The sequence below is a fragment of the Numida meleagris genome, chromosome 4 (genome assembly GCF_002078875.1).
Source record: "Numida meleagris isolate 19003 breed g44 Domestic line chromosome 4, NumMel1.0, whole genome shotgun sequence".
NCBI classification, from domain to species: domain Eukaryota; kingdom Metazoa; phylum Chordata; class Aves; order Galliformes; family Numididae; genus Numida; species Numida meleagris.
Window position 1 is genome coordinate 82,460,225 of NC_034412.1, and position 25,885 is coordinate 82,486,109.

At 37.7% G+C, this 25,885-nt stretch overlaps 1 protein-coding gene across 2 annotated transcripts; it reads right to left on the reverse strand.

Annotated features, from left to right (window-relative positions):
- Nucleotides 77–25,104, reverse strand: NCAPG (non-SMC condensin I complex subunit G). Of its 2 annotated transcripts, XM_021395926.1 has the most exons (21): nucleotides 24,857–25,101; nucleotides 24,516–24,725; nucleotides 23,095–23,323; nucleotides 21,899–22,044; nucleotides 21,120–21,204; nucleotides 19,430–19,619; nucleotides 18,121–18,270; nucleotides 16,574–16,714; nucleotides 15,525–15,648; nucleotides 14,086–14,175; nucleotides 13,740–13,919; nucleotides 13,290–13,400; nucleotides 11,915–12,034; nucleotides 10,878–11,114; nucleotides 10,372–10,553; nucleotides 7,787–7,961; nucleotides 7,243–7,404; nucleotides 6,580–6,751; nucleotides 5,061–5,147; nucleotides 4,502–4,580; nucleotides 77–3,662 (listed from the first exon to the last, which is right to left on the reverse strand). In XM_021395926.1, the coding sequence occupies exons 1-21, from the start codon at nucleotides 24,965–24,967 to the stop codon at nucleotides 3,536–3,538; spliced, it is 3,108 nt and encodes a 1,035-aa protein (XP_021251601.1). In that variant the 5' UTR covers nucleotides 24,968–25,101; the 3' UTR covers nucleotides 77–3,535. The 2 variants fall into 2 exon arrangements, with proteins under 2 accessions (XP_021251601.1, XP_021251602.1); XM_021395927.1 differs by lacking the exons at nucleotides 77–3,662; nucleotides 4,502–4,580; nucleotides 5,061–5,147 and having other exon boundaries at nucleotides 6,605–6,764; nucleotides 24,857–25,104.

The following is a 25,885-nucleotide window of genomic DNA, read 5'->3' on the forward strand; positions in this document are numbered from 1 at the left end:
TGCAAACAACCAACCCAGAAGGAATTTTTTTCCTTGGAAGTCTCTGTATGTATGTTATCTAATACTTGGAGTATTCACTTAAAAATAGCGTATTACTTAAAGAGATACAACTCTTCTTTACAGAAGTTTGTTTAATTACTGGATTGCATTTGTAAGTAAGTTATAAAAATTGTTGTGAATCACACAGTAACTCTGAAGTTCCCTGAAGGATACCAAGGCACCGAGACATCACACAGAGCAGGACAAGATACAGCATGAACGTTCTTGATCACACCTTCTAGATGGTCTGTATGTGTCTTAAACAAGTAGTATATTGGGATTCCATGGGGGCAAAAAGATGAGAATAAAACTTCCTGAGAGTCACTGAAGTTGACTTCAGTGAAGCACCAACGAAGCACAGTGAACTAAAAGGAATAGAGAAAGTCTTAGAAGAGTGGAACTGATGCATCCTGTCCTTTATTCTTGTGTGCCTGAAGGAGAGACCACGTGCATTTCTCACTCTTCAATATCAGAATATCTCAATGAGAAAATATACATCAGAACTTCTCCATGACAGACACGTCTCTCCTCCAAGCGTCTATTTCCATGAACTTGTAAAAATTCAGATCCATTACTTTATGTCAAATTGAGTTTCAATTCATTGACGGGTTCAGAAGTTTTCAGTTAGTCAGGCACAGGCATAACACAAGCTCACCAACCACTTCTAACAAACGAGGAACAGAACCAGAAAGAGAAATGTTCTTGGTACAGCACTCACTCTTCAGTTAGAAGTTGGCCAAAGGAAACTCTCACCAGGAGAAAATGTTTTAGTTTTTATAGAGTTTGTATACAGAGATTTTGACTAAGCAAGTAAACAAAGACAATCAACCTTCATTATTGCTAATGATTAGCTGTGGCAAATACATCTAACCATACTCCGCATCTAATTCAGCAGTCATCTTTCTCAGATGAGGCAGTTTTTTGAGAGCACACCGTATATTCTACTGCACTGCAAACCCTTCCCTTAGCAGGGGAAGAGCCCAGAAAGGGGATAGAAATTTCCTGCTGGTTCCCGATTCATCTTCCAGCGTGAAAGAGCACTGTGGGGTAATTCAGGCAGAGATGAACCTGGAAAGGTCCACAGCACAACCACCCGCCCAAAGCCAGGGCAGCTGTGAGATCAGACCAAGTTACTCAGGTCTACTGAGTCGGGTCTTAAAAACCTCCTAGGACTGACCCTGCACAGCCACTTGGCGCAAGTTGTCCAGTTGCCCATTTCTCCCTATATCTGGGCTGAGTTTTGACTTCAGTCCCATTGTTTCTCATCCTCCCATGATGTGCAGCAACGAAGAGCCAGGCTCCACATCCTTGCAGGTAACCGGGGTCTTCCCAAACTCTCTGGGCCCAAGCCCAGCTCCTTCAGCTCCTCCTCCTAAGGCAAGCTCTCCAGCCCCAACCAGGCTGAGGGCCTCCCCTAAATTCACTCGTTTGTCAATGTCTGTCTTTGTTAGCACACACCAGTGAAACCATATCCACAGCTGAGATCCACTGACTGAGGCTTCAGGGAAACCTGATCTTTCAGTACAGCATTCCTGAAGAGATTCCAGGGACAGAACCTGCATATGTGGCAAGGCACAACAAGGGAAAAAGGCAAAACTGAAGATCTTCCATTTATTCAGGAAAGCATTCACAGAAGCCTTTAAATGTTTTTATTGCTCGTTCTTCCTAGAAACTCATTTTAACCAAAACAGAATGGACTAGCAGCAGCTGTTGATAGTGTATGAGTGGCAGAAGTGTGAACTACTCATTCTCAAGAGAGAGAACATGCTTTATGTGAAATTAAATACACGTATATGTGTGTATATATATTGTTAAAAACAACAGTATTGAAAGCGTGGGGGAAGCTTTGACGGACAGTCACCTGGAAAAATCTGAAAGATGTTCTTCAACCCTTTGAACTAAGTTCAGGTAGCATTCAAGGCCATGTCTTTGATCTCAAGTGGTTGCATGCATGCAAACTCACAGTAGAAACACCATTTGATGGAGGAGAACTAGTAAAGAGGGGACTCAAAACTTCAAAATTCAGTTTTGAAATGATGAATAAAAATAATTCATAGCTACATTAGCCTCTGAATAGCAAATATCACAGCACAAAAATGTGTCATGGCATGTTGTGGTTTGAAAGATTTCCAACAAAAACTGAAAAGGGATGAAAAGGAACATAGTCCTGTCTCCATTCTGTATGCAAACTTGAAAATAGCATAGTAGTTGGGGCACGCTGCTTTGGGAATGCTACTTTTCACTTGCTTTGTCCTTAAGCCATTTCAGAGAAATACCAAAGATCATAGCAACGCGTAAGTCTCTTTTAAACAAATTCCTTAGAAAGCTGCAGTGACATGTGCACGTTGAACAATCAACGTAAGTTTTGACTGACTGCCTTGGAAATTAAATTGTAACGCAGAAGGATACGATCGATGGAGCGTTTCCAAACCAAACCCCGAACATTTCCAGAATGAGTATGCTCAGCCAATAGTGCATATTTGGCACAGTTTAAAGTTAATCTTCTATTGTCTCTGTAAAACTTTTGACTATGCCTAAATATGTCATTAGAAAAACCTCTGTGATCTTCAGAGTCACAGAAATCACATTTGTCTGCCACTTTAAACAGACAGTATGCAGAACCTTATAAAGTTTTTGTTTTTTTCTTGCCCTTTCTGTACCCTTACCTTATTGGAGACTTATTTGATACTTTATGCTTTTCTAAAAACACATTAGCAATTTTATATAACAAGGCCAAGGTCACAGAATCACAGAATGGTTTGGGTTGGAAAGGTCCCAACCCTAAAGCCCGCTCAGTTCCAAGCCCCTGCCGTGGGCAGGGCTCCCTCCCACAAGCTGCCCAGGGCCCCACGCGGCCTGGCCTTCACACTTCAGCGAGGGAAGCGTCTCCTCCTTTCCTGCCCCCCCCGCTAGGTCAGTAGCAGGCTTCCAGGCTTTGATTTGTAGAGTTAATTATGGCTTTGCCATTTTGATGTTATTTAAAATAAAGCAGACGTTTATCTCCAAGAAGCAGAATTCCCAATTAACACGAACCATAAAAGCCTCCTCAGAGACAGCAGACGTGCGGGCTAAGAAGGAAGGACAGCAGGTGCGGTAACCGTACATTCAGAAGTGCTGCCATCACGGAGCCGCTCCAGGTCAAGCATTCTCTCTGAATGATGTCAAATATAATGTGAGTATTAAGTACGTTTAAAAATTGTAATCTCAAACAAGCTGTTAAATACTTACCACCAATAGCAATTCCCATTTGCAAGTAAGAAGCCACCTTTTTTCTTCAGGTAATATTTTAATATATTCTTATTACATGAATGATGTACTTGATACGGGGAAGTTAATCAAAAGCATCGATAAAAAAAATAAAAGTTTCTAGAAAAATATGGAGTTATAAATGATCGAATACTGAAAAAGTTAAATGACACAACAAAATAAATCTTAATTTTTCCAGTCTGCTGTTGACAAGTAGCATTAGCAAGGGCCATTTTCTCTTGTTATGTCTTCATTCATCTGATTCCCTGCGCAGAAGGGTTGAAAGATTCATTCTTGTTTTTTCGAGTGCCACGGTTTTTGCTCGTCTTGAAGGCCTCGAACTTGGCACGGGGACTGATTCGGGAATTTCATCATCGCTGAAATAGAAAATGTTTTAAAATTAAGGCCCCAAAGACTAAGCATATTAAAAAGTTTGTTAATAGAAAACTTGAAATCACTGTACAATACGTTCTTAAAGAACAAAAAAACCTCAAGTATAGAAAGTAAGCAATTAGTAACAAGAATATACCAGTGTTTTCCAGGTGATGCAGCAGCATCAGGGAAGATAACCAAGTATCAGCAGTTCCAAAATAAACAAACCCCCAAAGGCTAAGTGGTGCATCAAAGCAAACGCTGAACAGGCAAACTGGAATGGCTAACCCTGACCATCCTAAATCTGTGGGCTGCTTGCTTGAAAAAGAATGAACACGACTGGTAATTATAGAGATAATTTAATGCTTATATCCTACAAGATCTGAAGGGAAGGAACGCCGTGTGTATATTCACCTGTCACTCACTTCAGATGTTTTTGAAGTGTTGAAAGATAGGAAACAAAAATAGAAGCCAGAAATGTGGAGGGGAAAAAAATACACTGAAAACTCAGAATCCTCCACAGAACTGTTATTAAAACAAAAAGCAGAAAAAGTGCTCAGAAGAAATGCAACCAAAAATCTAACTTTTGACGGACAGAATGTATATTAATTCCATGCACAAAATACCTAAAAAAAATGTTCCGGCTCTTGGGCAATAATAGCATTTGAAGTTTTCAAACCTACTACTGTATTTTCAAAAGTATCAGCAGAAAGAAATATTTTTCTTAAACATTCACTTCTGCTTTAGGTTCGGGGAAAGAAAAATATTCCTTTCTAGCTATGAATGAAGTTTCTTTTCTAGACCTGACATCGCACTTTTGAAGGCGGAGAGAAAAAGTATTTACCTTTCACTCCCAGATCTCACAGTTGTGCCAGTTTTTCTTCTGCTCACAGACCTTGTTCCCACTGCTGCTTTTCGTTGTCCTAAGTATAAGCAAAAGCCTCTTTTCGCATCACATTATTTCTTTTGTTAAACCAGTTTTGCATCTTTCTTTCAATTAGTGATCAGTGTTGTATTGAGAGGTATATAACATGCAGTCACAACGCGGAATGGAATATTTGATTTAGACAAACAAAAGAAACACCAAAACGCCCAGGGTGCTGCTTCTCACAGACACCAGTAAGCTACGTTACTGGAAATGGCTGTGACCATGGTGCGATCTTTAGGCAGGGAAGCTCTTGGGGTTTTGGTTGGTTTTGTTGTTGCTGCTGTTTTATATCTGTGATTGGAAAAGGCTAATAGCAGAAAAGTTTTCCAAGAACAGGCTACTTTCATCTTTTCGTACATTTTTAAAAAGCATATTATGAAGACTGAGTTGTTTATATAACGAAAGAGGTTCACAAAAAGTTATTTATATTTTTTTGAAACGGATAGTATTATAGCCAGAAAAACCCAGCACGTACCTCTGCCGGTTTTGTTTCTTGTGGATTTCAGTTTTGCAGTTTCTTTAACATCCTTAACTGGAGTATGAAGAACATCTTTAGTATTTTCTGTTAAACAGAACAGTAAATGCAGAAGTCAGATAATCAGCTTTCAATTTACTGTAAATATCAGTACATTGACCACTACCTGAGAAATCCCTGCAGTTTTAAATTCATTTTCCTTAAACTAAAGATTAGATAATAAGGCCAGAAGGAAGTTTGAAATATCACTCGGCTGTAACACTGCCCTCCCATAGCTATAAACCACCCCTACAGTCATGTATGAACTACTACTCCTGAAACCTGTTTATCCCTCACTCCTAAGATTTGTAATGACTTTAGGAAATCTCTTTCTTTGGCAATCTATGTCACTGCCAGGAAGTTTTTTTCTTAATGTCAAATGTGTATTTCCTTTGCAGCAATGGAAGAGCAAAAAAGAACTCGTTTTGCTCTCAACTATCATTTCTATATTTGAAGATTACTCCTTGACTTTTAACGATCCAAACGTATTTTGAAAGGAAACAATGCTTTTCTCCTACAGCTTGCTTAAAGTTTTCAAAATTCCTCTTTTGAGAGAGATTCATACCAAAATACTATTAGCCGTTAGCAGACAATGTTATCAATAGACGGACAAAGTTGCTTTCTCAAGAGTCCCAGCTTCCCATCCAATAAATAAGCACAGAAGATAATAACGCAGAACATATTTGACGCTTTCAGAAGCAGATTAAAGTCTTGAAGTAATCTACTAGGATATAAGCAAAATTTACTTAAAAATTAAGATTTTGCCTAAAGTGATATTCTGCTTAAAATAGTTGCGTGTCAGTCTTTGTGGAGGAAGCCAAGCAAGCGTAAACACATTTCATCCAATTGCTTTTCTACTGAAACATTAGATTTCCTATGCCACCGACACAGCACACACCGCTAAGACGTGCACAACTGCATAAGCTGCGCAGACTGTGCGAAGCCTTCCAGCTACTTCCACTTTAAGCTCAAACAGCAATGAAAACAAACCCGGCTCCAACATGTGAACTGCTAATAAGGAAAGAGACCAATGTAAAGAGCTCAGTGCATCGACTGTACATTGCTGTGACACAGTCTGCCAGAAGTGCATGACAACTCCACTGGAGTCCAGTCCACTGCAGTCTTAGTGAACTGCATTCTAAAGATGTAAGAAGTTACGTGTCATTTTTTGTAAGTCAACACCAGGTATTTAGCAGGCAGAGGAGTGCCAAACAGCTTCAGAAAACAACAAAAGATAATACTGACTTTTTAAAAAAAGAAAGAACTATAGGGCAGATCTTAAAATACAGCGCTGCTTACATTAGAGTAATACAAAATTGATATATTTATTCTGAACTATTTTCAACAGTATGCATATTTACTCTTCCACTTTTTTCCCCAAAGTAGATTTATTTAGTAGAGGAACAACTAAGGTTTCTTTTCATACAAATCCATGCGGGTCACTCAGTTGTATACGTATCTTACCCCTCTCCCAAATTACCTTCTTCACTTTCAATAGTATTTGCAGACAATGTCTTGTCGTTTTCCTGTGTCTTTTCAGAGATCCCCGTTTCCTCTGTCCTTTCGGAGTCATCTTTGCTCACATTTGTGCTTTTGCTCAAGTTCTTCTTGATCCTCTCAATAGCTCTTTGACATAATTTATCTTTCACTTTCTGGGAAGAGACACTGAACATTAAAAGCTACTTAATTTTACGACTATTTATTTTATGAAATTTACCCACTGATAGGATTAGTTAAATTTACAGTAAGAACGACAAAAAGTCACATAAAGTTGATTACTGTGGTTGAATGGAGAAAGGCTTTCTCCATCAACACCAGGCCCTGCAACCCCAAAAGAAATATTATTTTAGAAAAGAAAACCTGAGGAAATAATAAAAGTTACGGGACCTTCTTGGGTGAGATGGAACATTGCTACTTCCTAATGATAAGTCCCTAGGAGAGCAGGGCTCTCCAACATTTCCCATAGCATTGTCTTTTTCTATCAGATTTTTGCAAATGCCGCTTTAAAAATGAATTTCTCAAAAATCAGTTAAAGAAAAATTTCAGTCGTATTGTCATATTAAACAATAGGCACCTCATTTTTAAGCATATCAGAATATTCAATTGCTATTGGCATTAGAAAAAGCTGTTATTTATATACTACCTCTAGAATCTCCTCAAGTAGAAGCAGAAGATTCTCTGTGGAAGAACTACTGATTTCCAACCAACTTAAAGCCCTTGCATAAATACGAACATCAGGCGCAGTTGGGTCCATCAAGATTTCATTGCAGATTTTCAATGCTAAATTATCATGCACTGTTAAGTCCTGTGAAGGAAAGAAATCAGATACATGGAATTTCTCTGAAAGTTATTTAGAAACTACAACAATTAGATCATTCTAATTTAGGCAGCTAATAATTAATTTTACATAGCAAATACATTTTTGTAAATGCAGTATTTTGGGTACACTCACTAACTGATTTTTTAAAACTGCTTTTCCCAATATGGATCACTAAGGATGGTGCAAATTCCTTCGAGTATTACTGACGTGTAAGAGAAATGTTTAATAGCCTGAATGGTTGCTTAATCCACCCTCTGAATCTAGCAATCATCTCAGAGGCCCTCACAAACAACCAGCACTAACTGAAGGGGTCAGTTCTTCATCTCTAGGTACAAGTAATGCTTTCTTCCAGTTTAACCCACTGTACCTGATACTCTTGAGACTTTTTCGCCTGAGGTCTCAGTCCACTCGGTCTGGTCAGATCCACCAACAACTCAGAAACGTTACTGATATCTATTTCAGCCAAAGGTGAAGTTCCAGGAGCATTTAGCAGCGTTCGCAGAGTTGGAAGATAAGCTTCCTCAAAGCATTCCTGGTTCGATCTGTTTCAGTTGAGTCAAGCATTAGTAGCGTAATGAGACAGAATTAAATCTTTTCTTCTACAAGTAAAGTTTACAGACCCGTTGCAATATATTTTAGTTGTCAGAGGAGTGGCTGATCTTACTAGAGACAGGCAGCAGGATCAAGGCAACAAAATCTGCTTCATAGAACCAACTCCTTTTAAGTTTTAGCTCACTGGGGCTTTTTCCAAGGAAATGTTATGTAACACTTCCTACTTCTGCCCCTAACCGCTTACCACAGAAAGCCTAACTGATAGATACGCTCAGATCCTCTCTCTAGAAACACACGTCCCTATATCTTCATTTTTCTTCTGCACATTCCTCCTTTCTGCTAGTAATTCTCTTTGGGGATACATCTCATTGTAAGAAAGCCATAAAGCCTGGCAAATAAGATGTGGTGATTAACAGCATTTTGGAAGAAATACTTCTGTTTTCTTCAACTCAGAAGAGTTCATGACTCCTGCCAAGCAAGCCTACAACCCACATAGCTGCTGAAGATGTAGTTCCATAACACAAGTCAAAACAGTTATGCAGTGCCAAAGAGGCACGTACATATCTACACAAGAGGTACAGTGCCAAAACATACAAAGTACTGGCCAGTGAAGCAAAGCCTTTTTGTTTTGTTTGGTGTTTTTGTTTATTTGCTTTTTTTAATCTCAGATACTTGTTCACCATCTATTTGAACCCAGTTAACTGAGGAACAAAACTAATAAGGTAAATAATGGAAAAAAACTAGATTGTTTGCTGCTGGATCATTGAGTCAAACAAACTAACCAAAAGACTTGTGTGCACTATAAGTGGGGCACGAACGTAGAGAAGCAAGAACTCTCCCACTTAGCAACATTATGCTTTAAATTGGGTGAAATACAACTGACATACCATTCAGATTATTTCCTACAAGTTAGAAAAACAACATTTTTAAAATCTATAGTAGTACATACGCACAAGGCTGCCAGGGCAATTATTAGTCCTTAATAAACATTTCAGAAATAAGAATTGTTCACTGATTACAGGACTCTGTCCCTGTCATTAATGCACCATGCCACTCTAATATTCTGTTGCATCATTAGATATAAAAGCCAGCATCAACATTTGTATAAACATTTAATTTCAAAAATTAAGCCTCTTGATTATATCTGATCAGATGGGAACATCTGAACAACATTCAAAAAACATCCTGAATTTAAATTTCAGTGATAGATCAGTACCAAAATTAGGCACAAAACTCTGCCAGAACTCGCACATTTACCTCAGTTTTTCTTTTCTGAGTGGCAACTTCGCAGGCTGCTCTGAGTCAGCTGCCACACAGAGTAATTAATTCTCCTCTGAAAATACAGTATTGGTAACTGCAGACACTCCATAATTCATAGTAAAATAAACCATTTGTGATCCAGAATGCAGATAACGTTCTAGGCTGAAAATATGTTTCTTAACAAAGCAGAAATTCTGAATTAGGGAGGCATAGTAAGATTCAGGATTTTTTTCCTTCACTGATTTTTCTACTTTTTGCTCAGAGTATGCATTCCCCTCCCTCCCACTCCTCTACGGCCTCTATGGTGGGATATGTGAGGTGCCAGGAAGAGTTGCCTCATTTGCAAATGAATTCAAAATGCACAGAATTACTCAGGTGGACCTCCGTGGGATGGTCATTAGGAGTCTTAATAAGGAGACAGATCCATAGGGGCAGGAGACATTCACAGAGATCATCTGTGGTAAAAGCTTATGTTTGTTACTCAATTTGTTACTAATTTTCAACTGAGTTTAAGTAGGGAAAGAAAAAAAAACCACTCTGGGGAAGACTAGTTCTGTTTCTGGTTATTGTTCTAGTAACAGCAGCAGTACTCAGCCAGCACACTCTGGCAGTTTATACACAACAAAAACTTCAGTTGTCTAGGGAAGAATAGACGAGGTACCACATACCACCCCTAAATTAAATCTTAGCTAGGAGGGAGGAGGAGCAGTGACTTGAGTTCGGCATGTTCTTCAGTTAAAAAAACAAATGAAAACGAGCTTGTTTCTATGATACCTACTGGGAGCTGTTCGTTCTGTTTTGAACCACTCCTGAAAGCTGCTATTAAGTGACACTCCAAAGTAGTGTTCAAGAGCATAAAGGACATCTTTTAAATACTTTTTTTTTTTTTTTTTTTTTTTAATTCAAGGTACAGAAGAACGCTTCCAAACAGTCTTAGGAAAGAAAAAATAGGTCACAGAGGAGGAGGGAATTAATGGAAAGTTTTCAGAATGGTCATAGGTTGAGTTTGCATATATTCAAAAGTAATAGGCACGAGAGATTGAACTAAACAAGTCTAACTTGCATTTGTGCAGTTTTGAAAAGGTTGTTAAAGCTGCTTGATCAATATACATTATCACATAATATTTTACAAAGCCATACCTATTTGCATAAGCATATAAAGGGAAGAAAACTCCCAGACAATGCCTAAGTTGAGTGTCCTCCTCAGTCACAGGATTATACCACAACAAAACAAGGCGCGAAAGAAGTTTGGCACTTATCAGCCTCCCAGAAAACATCAGTTTGGCAATGCCTTCTGCAGCTTCTGTTCTAAGTTCTGAAAACTGAAGAGAGAGTTGATCGGAGACACAAAACATCAATCACAGTGATTTTCACTAGTACTTTATTGCATTGTATAGTCTATATCTAATTTTGAAAATCAGTTTTTTACATTCCAATATTTGCACCTGCAGAGAATTCAAAACTGGCTCAAAAGTCACACTTACCTGTATCAGTGGTGAAGTTATTTTCTAGGGCAACTAAGTATTTTAACATCAGACTACTCAATACGCATCATGTAATGTTCAAATGCAACCTAGCAGAAGGTTAAGCCTTCTGCAAAAATTATTTTAGAACAAAAACAAGGCAAGTTTTATAATATTTCTTACCTCACTGTCTAAGAAACCAGAAAGAAGCTGCAGGAAGCTGTGAACTGTAGCAGTCTCTTCTTTCTTCTCTGTTGTTTCACCTTCTTCCTCGCAACTTTCAGTTCCAGCAAGTACCTCCTCACCTTGAGGCTCATTGTCTCTTCTAGCTTTGAACGGCTCAATCCCAAACAGCATCAGCTGATCAAAAACTGCCTTTAAAGCACTGAGCTTTACCTTTATATTATCTATTTGTAAAGCCTAGGTTTAATAAGGAAAATACATACATAATGTTATAGCAGACCAGCATTGTTAATATTAAGCAGATATTAGCTATTTTCTTTAGTAAGATTACCCCAAGTACTATATATATATGAAGTTTCATATAAAGCTTCCCAAGTTAAACAAACTTCAGACTCAAGGAAGGTGTGATAGCAACTGAAGCTTAAGCAACTTGAAATTATAGCATTCTGAGAAATTATTTATCAAATTTTCTATGCAATTTCCATTAACAAAAAAAAATCCAGCTTCACTCACAGTATGCACGTATGAGACAGAATCTTACCTTTCAACCTCTAAACATTTAACAAACAGAAAAGCTATTTATCTGTACTAAGTCCATAGTACCAGACACTACAGAAAAAATGCGTAAGACAATCCTTGCTCTGAAAGACCATATAAGCTTAATTAAAATAAACAATGTGCAAAATACATCAAGGAACTGAGTGGTAAGTTCACAAAGGTCCATAGTTTACTATGTGTATTATGTTTCAAATTAACATTCAAATAAAAAAAAAAGAGTGGATTAGCCTAGAGAGTGAGTCTTCATCAGTTTAGCCCAACACTGCTTTTGACAGCAGCCTACACAAAGACTACAGGTTTTAAATACTTGCAGATATCAGAAATATCTGCATGAAAATACACTCTCCTGATCTTCAGGAAGTCAGGAATCGCTGGTACTCAAGTGCCAGAGCTATGTAGGATAGCTTCTTATAGATACAAGATGGTTTTATTTATTAAGTCACATGGACCACCATTCCATCTTCCAATAGGAATTTTACCTGCAACAGCAATGCAAGATGCTGTCGAGCAAATTCTTTGCTCTGAAGGGCACAGCAACCCAAACACAGAACTGCCATGTTTCTCACAGCTGGGTGGACATTAGTTATGCCAGGAAGTATCTGGAAAAAAACAACATTCCGTTCGTAAGTGAAATATGCAAGTCACAAATAGAAAATTGACTGCATCGTCTAACATTCGCTTACTCTGAAACTAGAACTAATGTAGTGTGAGACAAGATCAGAAAGTGGTAACTACTGCATGCTCCATTTATCTAGATATAAGCAGAACCAAATTCTGAATACATCAAATAATGGTAGAATCACCAGCATTTTGCTTTGTTTTTAACTATGATTTCTTGGAACACTATTATACATCTTAAAGAAATCAGGTGTGGTCCCACAATATTGAAGCCACTCTAAATTGGTATTAGAATTAAAAAAATTCAAATAAAATTGCAAGAATGCCCAGACTGAGTCAGATCTTCCAGATCATTGCCCTATTAACAATAAAGATCAAAACCAAATTCCTACAGAGTATTACATAAACAGGCTAGGTAGATACTTCCCATGAATTATTGTCAACATCCCAGCAATTTGTAGCTGAGACACTCTAGAAATGCGAGACTGTTCCTAGCTACCTAATTATTCCATAATATTTCTTTTTCTTGAACTTAATCAATTTTCCTTGAATTTTATGCAAGTGCTCAGCATGCACACATCCTGTGACAAGGAATTCCATTGATTATGTATTAGAAGAATCAACTCATTTATTTTAAGCTCGGTGGTTGCCAGCTTTACCTTACGATTATACAATCCTTACTCACTTTCTCCATGACACCCATAACTTCTGACCTCTCTCAGACCCTACCTTAAGTCCTCTCTCTTCCAGGTTAAAAAAAAAGTACACTCATCTAGTCATTCTTCATGCAGAAGCTGTTCCATACTTTTCCTTCCTGCCCTTCTCTTGACCACTTCCAATTCAAATATAACCTTTCTAGATAGGTGGGATACAAATTGCACATAGTATTTAGATAAGAGTGTACCATGTGTTCATACAGTAGCATACTGTGGGTTTTTTTCTCCTTTTTTTTTCCCTATTATCTGCACAGGAGACAGTTAAAATGTTTTGGAAGCAGCACACTCAGTTACAGTGAGTGTCCTAATTTATTTTACTAACTCCCTGCTGCATTCAGTTCTGGTGTAGATTCTGAGCTCATAACTGGACTGCGCTTCCAGGTTTTGGAAAGGCTTAAAAGCACCAGTCACAGCACTAAAGATATAGCAAAATGATTCTGAAATAATCACAAACCATCCTGCCTGCGAACTACGATATCTATTTTTATTATAATCTAAAACAGTACTTATTGCTACATACCAGAGATTCTATTATTTCATTAATGGTTGGATCAATTCCTTTAGAAAGGGCCATCATCTTGAGAAGCTCATGACACATCAGTAGACACTTCAACAGTGTCTCAGGATCGTTCTTCAGGGTGAGTCGGGAAAAAAAAGAAACGCTATTATTAAAAATGGTGGCTGTGACAGCGAGAATAGGCACAGTAAGCATAGTTATTTCATACCCAAGTAAACATTTCCTACCCACTACACATTTGATATGCAAGAAAATTATTAAAATCAATCTACAAACAATGAAAAGTGATTCAGTTTCACGTTTTTACTTAATTAAGAGTAAATACAGCGTAACTAAGATCCTTATAGAAATGCTTCAGTTATTCAAGAACAAAAGAGTGGTTTATTACAATTCATTTTGTATAAACATCACAACAATTAGCATTTGAAAATATAGAAAAGGGAAAAAAGAAACCTTCTCCACACGCATTTCTTTCATTTCACACTGCTCTGCTTCTTTTATCAGATCATTTTTTGTGTTTTCCAACTCAGTTATTTTGTCTTTTAATACTGATGCTTTATTAAAATCCTGCAGAGTAACGCACTCTTCCAAAGCTGCTTTTGCTTCAAAAAGTTTCACTTTTATTTCAGCCAACTGAAATATAAAGCAGAAAGAAAATAAATATTATCGTTATATAGCATTTTAACCTACGTGGTATTAGCCAACAATGCGCTACTGACATTAGTTAATAATATACAACTCTATCAAACTCTTACTTGATGGACAGGAATTTTTTTTCAGTTAACTAGAATTTGCTCACCTTAATCTGTTGCTTTCTTATTTCAGAGGCATCAACGGGCTGCTCAACAGAAACAATTGGCTCGCGAACCTCTGAGACAATTTCTGCAATCTATTGTTACAAACACAATATTAGTGCCAACAGTTTCAGCTTAGATACCAGATACTAAGCATTTAGTTAACTTTTCCAAATCTAAAATGCCATCCTTCTGAAACTTCTGCGCAGCTTTCCCTAACCATTGCATCACTGCACTAAGTCTTCAAAGAGGACTTACTTGACACCGAGTAGCCTCATCATGGAAGTCTAGTGTTTTCTGCTCTTAGCTAGGTAAGCAAGAAAACAAAACTGCATATCCTCAAGTAAGTTGAACAGTTTCTATAATGACAGTCCACAGGACTCTAAGTTTGAACACATGCTTTAAAAAGAGATTGGTAACAACAGTAAGGTTTTTCATCTGTTATTATTTCAGTTAAAATACACTAACACTGTCGTTTCCAGGTCTATAAACCATCACATGTAATATAAAGAGCCACATAAGTAATTTAATCCCAAGATAAATACATGTATAGAACTGGAAGAAGAACTAGTACGAGGGTCTTCCAGTTGGCTAGGGAGTTCTTTAAGGTCAGGCCTATTATGTTAATAAGAAATGAGATGAAACATAAGGAAAACTAAAGACTGATTGAGACTGGGATAGTTTCAATTTGATTTATCTTGCATCAGATTTCCACGGTTAACTTCCTTTTATCCCCTACCCAAACAACAGAAAATACTGAATCAGTGTATGTCACCAGTATATTAGAAAATCACACATTTTTTTGTTAGTGCTGTAGTACTGTAGTGCCAGGGTTACTATAGTTATTCCAAAATAATCACGTAACAAACCCATGTCCCAGCTTTACCTAGTGGGCTGAGGCTTTCCAGAACTGTTCTCTGTCCATAAAGTACAGGACTTATTTAAATTATTTGAGCGAAACCAAGGGTCCATTTTTCATTAGTCAAGTTAAAATAATCATTCTGCATATAGGGACTTCACTATAAAAAGAATATTTTTCTTATAAAGATTTTAGAACTCCTCTCAGCTGAAAGGAGGGAAAGAAAATCTGGAAGCATACAGTATTCTCATTTTCTCATTTGAATGATCTGGTCAAAACTGTTTGGATCTAATAAGGCAAACAATTTTGAAACAGGCTGTTGAAGTGTAGTAGTTTCCTAATTTGAGGGTTACATTTACAAAGTCAGCAATATGCTCTGAAGACAGAGTTCTTCATATAAGAAGAAAATACTGCCATGCTGAGGGAAAAAAAAAAGCAGAGGTGCATAGCACAGAAAAACATAAATACTTCTCCAAACTAAAAACATTTTAATTCCTGATATTTCTGTTACAATGCTTTCTAAATGCTGTTTGTCATACAGTGAAAGTAGAGTCCAGAAAACAATAACTCTTTGGAATTACTTACAATTTGAATCCTTCTGGCATCATCCTTAATGATCCTAAGTAATCTTTCCACAAGGGGAGATACAAGGGCTGTTGAAGTTGTAGGCAGAATGAGAATCTTTTTTAAAAGAACTAACAGATGCTTTCTGCATTGAGGATGGAAAAAAAAAAAAAAAAAAAAAAAAAAACACACACCACCATTTGCTTATGTGAGAAAAGAAAAGATACTTAAGCATTAAATTATTTTACCCACATTTAGTTAATGTGATGAATACATTACAGGAGAAATTTCTCTGTAACTATTTTAATTGCTGAGTATGTTTTGTTCCTTAGTATAGTGTTTATCTTCTCCTTATTTTACCCAATTTCTCTTGATTTGAAAATACTGACATTTTTTAATCAGTTTTGACTATTGCTTAAAAGGCATTCCAGCAAAAAAATATCCTCCCAGTCTGCCATTGCATATTAGGCTCTGAGGGTATGAAAATGATACCATGTTAGTATTACTATATCTGTAACTTTTCTGAAAATGCCAATGATGGTATGAGCTTCCAGATTATTCTTACTACTTCACGGGAAAAGGTTGTTCAAACTGTAGTATGATTGACTGAATGACCAGTTAACGCAGCCCAATCCAGTCTGAAATCTAAAACATCTCTACCTTTTTAGGCCTTAGCAAATTGGGCTTAAAACTGAAGATAATCACAAGCTACCTACTATGAGTCATCTGTGAAGAAATCATCTACTTACCTCCTTTAATTTTTGATATATCAAGTTCCAAATGAACAGTCTTGTAACTTTATAATCTCAAGAAAGTATTATAAAAACAACATTTGCTCTCCACAACATTGTACATGCATGAAACCTCTTTTTTTCCCCATAGAAGCGAGCAGGCACTATTTTGCACACTTCTGGGCACAACTCCATTAAAGAGATGGTGTCTTTTTTTTTCATTTAGCAGAGACTCGTATTTCGTCTGTTTGATCAGGTCATTTTCTCAAGTGAGGCTTTATGCCTATCCGCAAACATAAGTGCCACAAGCTTAATAACACATTTTCTACCCAAGTTTACCTTCCTCCCTCTTCAGTGGTATCCATGCAGTCCATAATAAGAATCAGTTGCTGGCCTATAAACTCTTTCGTCATCAGGTTTTCAAAACAAGCGAAGTCTTCTCTTTGTTCTTCTCCAAGAACTGGCATATTTTCTATGTAACTGAATCCAAATAGAACAGATCGTAATTCAGAATCATGGTTGTAGTGGAGAAAAAACCACAACAAAAAAACAAAGCAACAACAACAGCAAAACAAAAACACTCCCCTGTCATGTGTAAATAAGCCATTACCATGCCTACAAGGCCTACATTTTTTACGTTCTCCCTTTCATAGATGAATATTTCCAATAATGCTCATAGACCAATACTACCAGTAACGTACCGTTTGAGAATAATGCACCCCATTAAAAAATTCCCTGTTTGAGAATGCAAAAAATGAAATATCTAAATAAAGCTTACAATCCTATATTTGTTCTTAAGCATCAGTGACTTGCCGTTTCTAACTTCTCCTAACTGACACTCTCGTAGCACACAAAAACTGAAACAACTGATGGGACTACTCACCAATGAACAGCTTAACAGTTGATATTACAACCAAGTACCAAGAGGTCAACCTAAGCATTTTACTCAGCCTCTTCCTTAAGGGGAAGATCTCTGAAGGTCTATTGAGTAAGATTGGATGCAACAGCTTTGTAAATTATTTGTCTGAGAACAAATGTTGTACAAATTGTTAAATTAATTATGAGTAATGTTACACTCACCAGACTTGGACCCAAGTTTCTAAATTAAAGAAGCATGGATACTTTACGTATAAGATGTTTATGAAGCACATCAGCACATTGAACAGTAGCAATATTTGTACAACTAATACTAGCATACTACCCCACCGAAAAAAGAATAAACGTATTTTTAACTGGAAACATCTCTTAAAATAAGCTTTTCTCTATTAGTATCTCACCAAGGGAAAAAAAAAATTCCTTTTCTTTACTTCGGTAGAAGATTGACTTAACAAAACATTCACTGTTCCTCCTTTGTTAATATGGCCTGTAACTGGCTCACGTAGCAGCTCTATCACTGGCTGAGAACACAAGTTTTTGGGAAGCATGCCCTCGTGACCAGGGAGAAAGACAGGGACAGCAGCCAGATTTTAGTTTATTCTCACAAGTTACCATCATGAGACACGCGCCAGTTTCTGCAGGCTCTTTGCCAAACCAACAGCAACCTAGGTACTAACAGGCAGCCAAAAGAAGGGCTGCACGTTACAGAAAATCATTCTAGTAGTTTTAATGGCAAAGAGTTATATGCAATTAATCTAGAAGTCCATCTTGCTCATAATTAATGATTAATGTGAAAACAACATCTTGAGATATTCTATTAGCTTTTTGGTTTTTTGTTTGGAAAAAAAAATTGGAGAGGATTTCTTTGTTTTAAAAAAGAAAAAACACTGCTCAAACAGAACATTGGCTTTAAAAGAAACCCGAACAGCTGAAGCACAGAAATATTATCTACCTTTTAAAAGATAACTACTTTTGTGGAAGGCAAGAAATCTATTTTAAATGCAATGTACCTTAATAAATAATCTGCATATATGGCTGGTTCTGGCAACATCTGTTCTAGCAAATCTTCACCTTCTTCACCTTTTGACTTTAGATGTTCACAAAGACATCTCCAGTGTAACACATTCTCAGCTGTTAAGTTTTCCAGTGGGATCAGTTTTCTTAACAACAACAAATAAACAGAGAAAGATAAAAAATATACAAAACAAATGCACAGAAATAGGTCTATAACTATAGAAAGTCTATAACTATTTTTCTTTTGAACTTAACACATTGGCACATTTTCAAAAGCTTTGAGAAAGTTATTTCCCCCCCATTGTGCTTTTTAAAGCCAGACAGGCCTGCTCCTGTAGCTTTGGAGTCCAATATATCATCTACCGATCTCAAAACAGAAGTCATAAGCTACCACTAGAATGCAAGACGTTTCATACCGCAGCATTACACTTTTTTCCTCCAAAATACAGAATAACCTTGTTAGCATTTTTTAAATCAGTGACTACTTGTCATTTAAGTTAGTCACGTGAGATGAGACTTAGATAATCATTCCACTCTGGTTTCTTTGATTAACTCCAGACATTTCTTTTCCCATGTTTTTGCCTCCCTTAGCAATTTCCTACAGTTTCTTTTTTTCGTCTTCCTCCCCTCATTTTATCATTGTGAAATTTAAGATTGATTACATTCTCTTCATCGTAGCTTAGAACTCAGACAAATTCTACCAAAAATCAATGCAAGAAAAGAAGCCTCTAAGCTCCATCAAGCTTCTGTTATAATATAATAACTAAAACAGACTGAAACAAAGGCTGGAACACAAGCTCAGTAATTCTATTCTGACGGACTGTCTAAACAGTACACGAATAACTGAAACTCAAATTGTGCTGCTCCTAAGCCAGCAAAAGGAATAGAGGGAAGCCAAGGACGAAGAGAAAAGAAAAAAGCAATACTGAGGGGGAAGAAGAAAGAAAAGGTGATACAGAATCTGTGATACTGACTCTTATAATCAGTTACCACAGATAAAAAGAAGAGATTACAGTTTTGCAGGTGCAAACTAAAGCACTGCCTTTATTGTAAATTGTAGAGACAGCTCAGGGAAATGAAAGAAATTAAGAATTATTAAGTCCTATTACTCATAGCAGAGCTTGCTTTATTGATGAGTTTACTCCCCCTTGTGATTTTCACAATCATTTTCAGTTACCGAACACATTAAAAAACAAACAAACAAAATGTAACCAAAACACTTAAGGGCACAAACACCAGGGATACATCAGCTTACATGAAAATATCAGTCTTATAAGCAAGGGAAAGGAAAGCTGATCGCCATACCTGTCGTCAAGGTATTTACAGTTCTGAACACAGTCATTAAGCGGGGACAATGAAAACACAGTCTTCAGTACTGGGAAAGCCACTTCTGGGCAGTTTTCTACATCCAGTCGATGAAGCAATTCTAAAACATCCCCTTCAGTAAATTGCAACCAGGCTTGAAGCAATTTCTTCATTACTTCCTTAACAGCATCTAATAATACATGAATTTAAACAATTGACAGAGTAAGTATGAAACCAATGAATTTTCAACATACATTCACAAATCACTGTTAAGTAAGACATTTTGGAACAAAGTTATTATATAGTTGAACTTGGTTTTTTTGTTTGTTTGTTTGTTTTTTTTAAAGCAGCACAACAGTTAAATAAGAACTACCTACGAAACACTACCACACATATGAGGGAACATCATTTTTCCCCTATAAGGAATAAAAACTCTTAACCAAAACCAGCTACGTCTACAATCAACACCTCGTCCCAGAAAATACATAAGTCACGAACCCTTGTAAAGCAATGGAACATTCTAGGGAAGCATTGCTATATACTTGCTCTCTACTGAGAGTAGGTGGGAAAAACACTAATTAAATCTTCTTATGCAGAAAAATGTTTTCTTTACGAGCACAATTCAATATAGCATAAGAGAGCACTCAGCTGATCCTCTCTTCTGCTTCTATCAAGAATACACTGGTACGATCCCCAGCTCGGGTCGCATTCGGATACGATGCGCTTTTAAGAGCTTCAGTTGCCAGTTGACACAGCACTTGTTTTGCACTCTAAAGGCATACACCCACATAGGCTGTATTTCTCACAGTTCACAGGCAGTATATTACTAAAGAAAATGTTCAGAGTAAAACCTAACAAGGCTTAACACAGCCTGCCCAAAGTACGTGAATAACACAGCTAGACTTCAACTGGCTGTTTTTATGGTGGAATTCTATGTCACTGCTAGTGTTGCAAAGCAAAGGCACTTTCTGGGCAGGCAGATCTCTCTCAGATGCATGTCAGCTTTTGAGGTTTTGACGACAACAGCGCACGCAAACGCAGGCACGTTCTGAACGGCTCTTCATGACAATGATACAGCAAAGACGATTTCAAAAAGAATAAAGCTGCTTCACAATGAAATGAACGAGGGTCAATCAAAAATTCATTCAGTAATATTCATGCTGCTTAAACAACAAACAAACTGAGACAATTTCTCACAGAACATACATGGGAAACATTTTAAAACAATTTTCAAACTGATATTAAATTCTTTGATATACGCCATGGTCACGAAGATATTTGAAATGAAGCATCTTTTTTCCAAAGATACATGTAATTAAATAATTACATTTTTTTCTACTTTTTTTCCTCAGTGTTTAATTACATTATTTTTGTGGGGGGTTTTTTTTTTTTTTTTGTTTTTGTTTTCCCTAGCTTTAATTTTAATGGCATTCATCCCTACTTTAGAGCTCAACGGCTTTCAAGTTTTTTTGAAAATGCAATCCTTTTCTGCTTTATCCACTACCAGATGACTGGAAAAACAGAAGCAGTAAGCAGAATTTCATGTGCTTAAACATTTCCCAGCACCTCATGACTCTCTTTGAGCTCGTCACTATTGCCATCACAGCTTCCACAACAATGATCTCCCCTACATTAGAAGGTATTCTCTCAGACTTTGGTAGTAAGACATTTAAAAACAATGATCACATACCAGATCTGTCATTAAGTCCTTGTTGCAGCAATTTTACTCTCTGTGCTATTGACAGAGCTCTCAAGTGAACTTTTTCTGCCAAAACCTTTAAGAAAAAATAAGATATTGAAATACGTTTCTACACGTTTTAACAAGTGAATCTGTGAAATACCTGTGGGACTAAACTCTCAGATTTATCCAATCCACAGAAACTCTAAGTCAGTAAAAGCCTGTAACATCTGTATCCTCAGCACTGTACCAACTAGTAAGCAGGTTCCTGTTCATGGAAGAAAATGAAACTTAGTCTAAATTAAGCAAGAAGAAAATACGGCTGTGTGTGAAAAGAACTGGGCATTTTGAAGATCTTGTTCAAGTGCATTATAAATCACAGGACTAGAAACGTATGGTAGCAACCTTTGTTCCTCTTACCTCTTCATGTAAAAATAGAAAACCATTGATACTTCACAGAACTGGAATATGAAAACTATGCATCATTTTAACACTAGTACAGCTGTGATCCTAATATTAGTTAATTTTTTGTAGTACAAAACAGAAGAAAAATTGTTTTACAAACCTCACAAAATGCATATAGAAACTTCAAGGTTATTTATACATTCTGTAAGTATTAAATTATATTAGAAACATAATTTCTATCAGGCAAGTTCTTGAATACTTGAAAACTCCCTACCAAAGTTCTGGTAAGTGAAAAATCTTACAGTTTAACCAATGAAATATGATAGAAGATTTAAAGCCTTTTCCTAAGCCACTGTTTGAAATTAATGAAAAATGATGAAGTTTACCTCATATGCTAGCTTCCTGACAGCTTCCTTTACATCCATAGTACGCCCTACAATTTTTGGCAAAGTCCTTGCTGATGGAGCAATACATGACAGCACAGCACGCCTCACTTCTGAATTTGAATCATTTTCAAGCAACGTGTTGTAAACTGAAAGTAAAATACTCATAAGTTTCTGTAAGAGTCTAAAGCATTCACATTATAGAAAAATGGAAAATAGTCAAGAAGATGAGCAGGTGTTACTGAAACCCCTCCCCTTCTGTACAGCACTCATACATTTGGGGAACAGTTTAGGGCCACAGCCCAAAGATTTTAAGGCAATTGTACACTTATCTAAAGTCAACTGCAGTTACAGTATTTGTTATTATTATTAGCATCTTCAGTTAATAAAATCGCTACTCTAGATCCAACCTATAAATAACCACTTTGTCATTAACTGGACAAAAAAGTTTTCAAATGTTGGTGTCTTGGACCTTTATTCACTGGAAATACATCCTCACCACCTTTGAGGAGAATCCTCAGTTTTTCCTAAAAATTGAAGATTAATAACTACATTAAGCCTAAGAAAACATATTCATAAACATTATCACTCCAATGTAACTGTTATATCCTTGCCTCTTTTTCAAAGTTAAAAGCAACAACATTAAATTTAATCAGAGAAAACTTGACATTTCCTTTTTGATCTGTCACTACCTCGATTCACTATGAAATTTTTGTTCTTAAATAAGAAACATATAAACAAACTTTTAGAAAACAATTTCAAAAGAAGGCATCCTAACAAGAGAAAGAACTCAGCCAATAATACACTATAATTTTACAAGTGTATAGTCCATCTATCACTGCCCCTTGAGGCAACGGGAGTAAGGTCTAGTCAAAAATCATACCATCCTAAACAAAATCCACAAGTTGGAACAAAACAGCATAAAGAAAACCGGGTTCCAGAGGTACTAATCTCTTATATGGAACTGATTTATGAGCAAGATGAGATTTGCCAAGGAAAAAAAAAGGCTAAAAATGCACAGGTCAACAATGCCAGTAACCAGGTGCATACACAAGCTGCACTGACGAGCCCCACCAGGGTTCTAACAATTGCATCAAGGACACCCTTTAAGAATGCGTTACTCGAAGCTTCAAAAAATGTTATAAAGCAAACTAACCTAAGTCAACAAAACTTTTTAAACAAAACGAAGGACTACTTACTATTAACAACAGGACAGTTTTCATCCTTAGGATCTTGAAGCCTTGACAGGGCCAAAACAGCTTGAATTCTCACGTTTGAAAACTTATCTTTAAGTCTAATCAGCATAGCTTCATTAATTTTATCAAATAATTCATCATCAATCTGAGCATTCTCTGGCATGTTTCCCAAAATCTTATTAACAAGCTGGCATGTTCGAAACCTAACTGCATGGCTGTTTGCATCGTGAGACTGGAGGGAAGTGGAGCAGGGTGGGGAGGGAGAAAGGAAAAAAAAAAAAAAAAAAAAGTATTTTTATAAGCATGTTTTTCTTATTTCCGGTATAAGATTGTTACTATGCACGTATAAGCAGTTAATACTCCACACAGAACATAAAATATGCACTTCCATATTTCAAAAGCTCTTTCTATTCTTTAGTAAGATTAAAAATTCACAGAATTAAAAAATATTTCTAGATCATTTATATCAGCAGCGCACTGTACACAAATAGCCATGCCTCAGAAAGGAAGAAAACTTCACCCCTAATCAGAAGACACTACTACATGAGCTAACTTCCCCCATCCCCATAACACATTATAAGAAAAAGAAAATAGAGACGATGGCTAGCTAGTGCTCTTGGCATTATTGATAATTTTTCCACACCAAAACATTAACTTAAAAGAATTTAATTCTACTTGTGATTACATGCTATTGGAATCAACAATCTTCTTTCTATACATTAACTCCTGAAGCAAGCAGGAATTAATAACACAAATGCCAATCGCGTACATGAAAAACACTTTAATATTTTTACTTGCCAACGAAGCAGGATAAATTAAAATCACATATACAAATGCACCTTCAGTGAAACATTTAATGACACACCCGATAGTCAAATAAGAAAACAATTTATATTTTCTCATGGACCTAACTTTAAAAATCTGCTTTGCTAAGGATTTTTGTGATTTTCATAATCATAAAAATCATAAAATCATTAAGGTTGGAAAAGACCTCTAAGATCACCTAGTCCAGTCATCCACCTACCACCACCATTGCTCACCAATAATTGCCTGCTAATGCGTTCTCCATATGTGTTCTTTGTACATACTGTTTTGGCTTTGTTTTTTAAATCATAAAGCACTATCTTTGCCTTGCTTTCACTTTTAAGCTTCCAGTTTGTAGATAATACATGTTCAAGAAGGTTTTCCCCACTGGATATAAACAGAATCATAGAACGTCTTACGTTGGAAGGGACCTTAAAGCCCACCCCAACCCCCTGCCATGGGCGGGGCTGCATCCCGCCAGTTCAGGCTGCCCAGGGCCCATCCAACCTGGCCTTAATACCTCCAAGGATGAGGCACCCACAGCTTCTCTGGGCAGCCTGGGCCAGCAAGGAAAGTTTCCATTTTGCACGTTAAAGAATTAATAGCAAGTATCGCTGTACCTGAAGCAGAAAGTTAAACACGTAATTCAGAAGCAAATTGTCTTCTTCTCCTTCCTCGCTACCATCCTCTTCCTCTGTTTGATAAAATGAAGTCACGAATTTAGCTACAAAATCGATCAGCTGCTCCACGGCTGGCTCCCGCTTGTAGATTATCATAGCGTACTTCAGGAAATGAATGAATTTTTCATGGAAGTCTTCCTTATCTTTCAACTGAAAAAAGCAGCAAACCACAGCAAATGATAACTACCAGGGTCACCTTTCAAAAAGCAGCACCACAGTTTTCCCCTCAGCCTCCGACGCCCGGCGGCCACCTGTGCTCCGCCTGCCCCGGGGGCCGGTACCTGGCTGTAGGTACTCTTCAAAGCCACGATGAGTTTCGCGCGGTTCTGGTGGGGCTTCTGGGCCAGCTGGAAAGCCTCTTGGATCTGCAGCGGTTTCTTCGCCGGACACATGGCTGCGAGCAGGGCGCGCGCGAACACAGCCACCGCAACTCCCGCCCGCTGAAGAAGGCGAACCGCCGCTCCCACACGGAGCCTGCGGAGCGCAACGCAGGCGGAGCGGAGCCAGGCCCCCCTGCAACGGCCGCCGGCTTCAAATTCGGCGCGAGAGCCGCCCGACAGTCTCGCGAGAAAAGATGGGGGCGCGCGCACGCTGTCAACTGAGCGCAGCTGCCGGGCTGGGAAATGGCGGGCGGGGCGGCGCGCGGAGGAGAGGGGAGTTGCGTGCGGCCATCTTCCTATGGGGGATGCAGAGCTGGTGGATTTCTGTGCATGGTCAGTAATAAGCTAGAATTAAAACGATATGGGACGTCTTAATAGTCTGAATACGCGATAAGTGCTGATGAGAGTGTTTAATGGTATACATAACTCAGTAAGTGCTAAACTTTGCTGCTGCCCGCAGCCGCAGCCCCAAAGCCCTCTCCAGGTGCGTTCTGGAAGGACGGGTGGAACTGCAGTTTTACTGCGGGAGCCTTAGCCCAAAGCAAGTGGGGTGGCAAACCAAGACTGCCTAGTTTGTGTCCAAAAGTAATGAAAACCCTTTGGAGAGTGGTCATTCAATGAGTCAAACTAAAAACACTCCTCTAACTGGAGAAAGATGTATTTTACCCAATTTAAAGTTCATTTTTGCCTATGTTAAGCATTTGTTGTAAGCGTAATGTTTTTGGAGAAATCCTTTAACGTGAGAATAGTCTGTATCTCTTTCAAAGCTTCCTCTTTAGTCCGGAGGACTTTCACGGGAGACCTTATCGCTCTCTACAACTCCGTGTAAAGAGGTTGTGGTGAGATGGGGCACTGCCTCTTCTCCCAGGTAGCAGCGATTGGATGGAAAGTAAAGGCCTTAAGTTGTGCCAAGGGAGGTTCAGGTTGGAT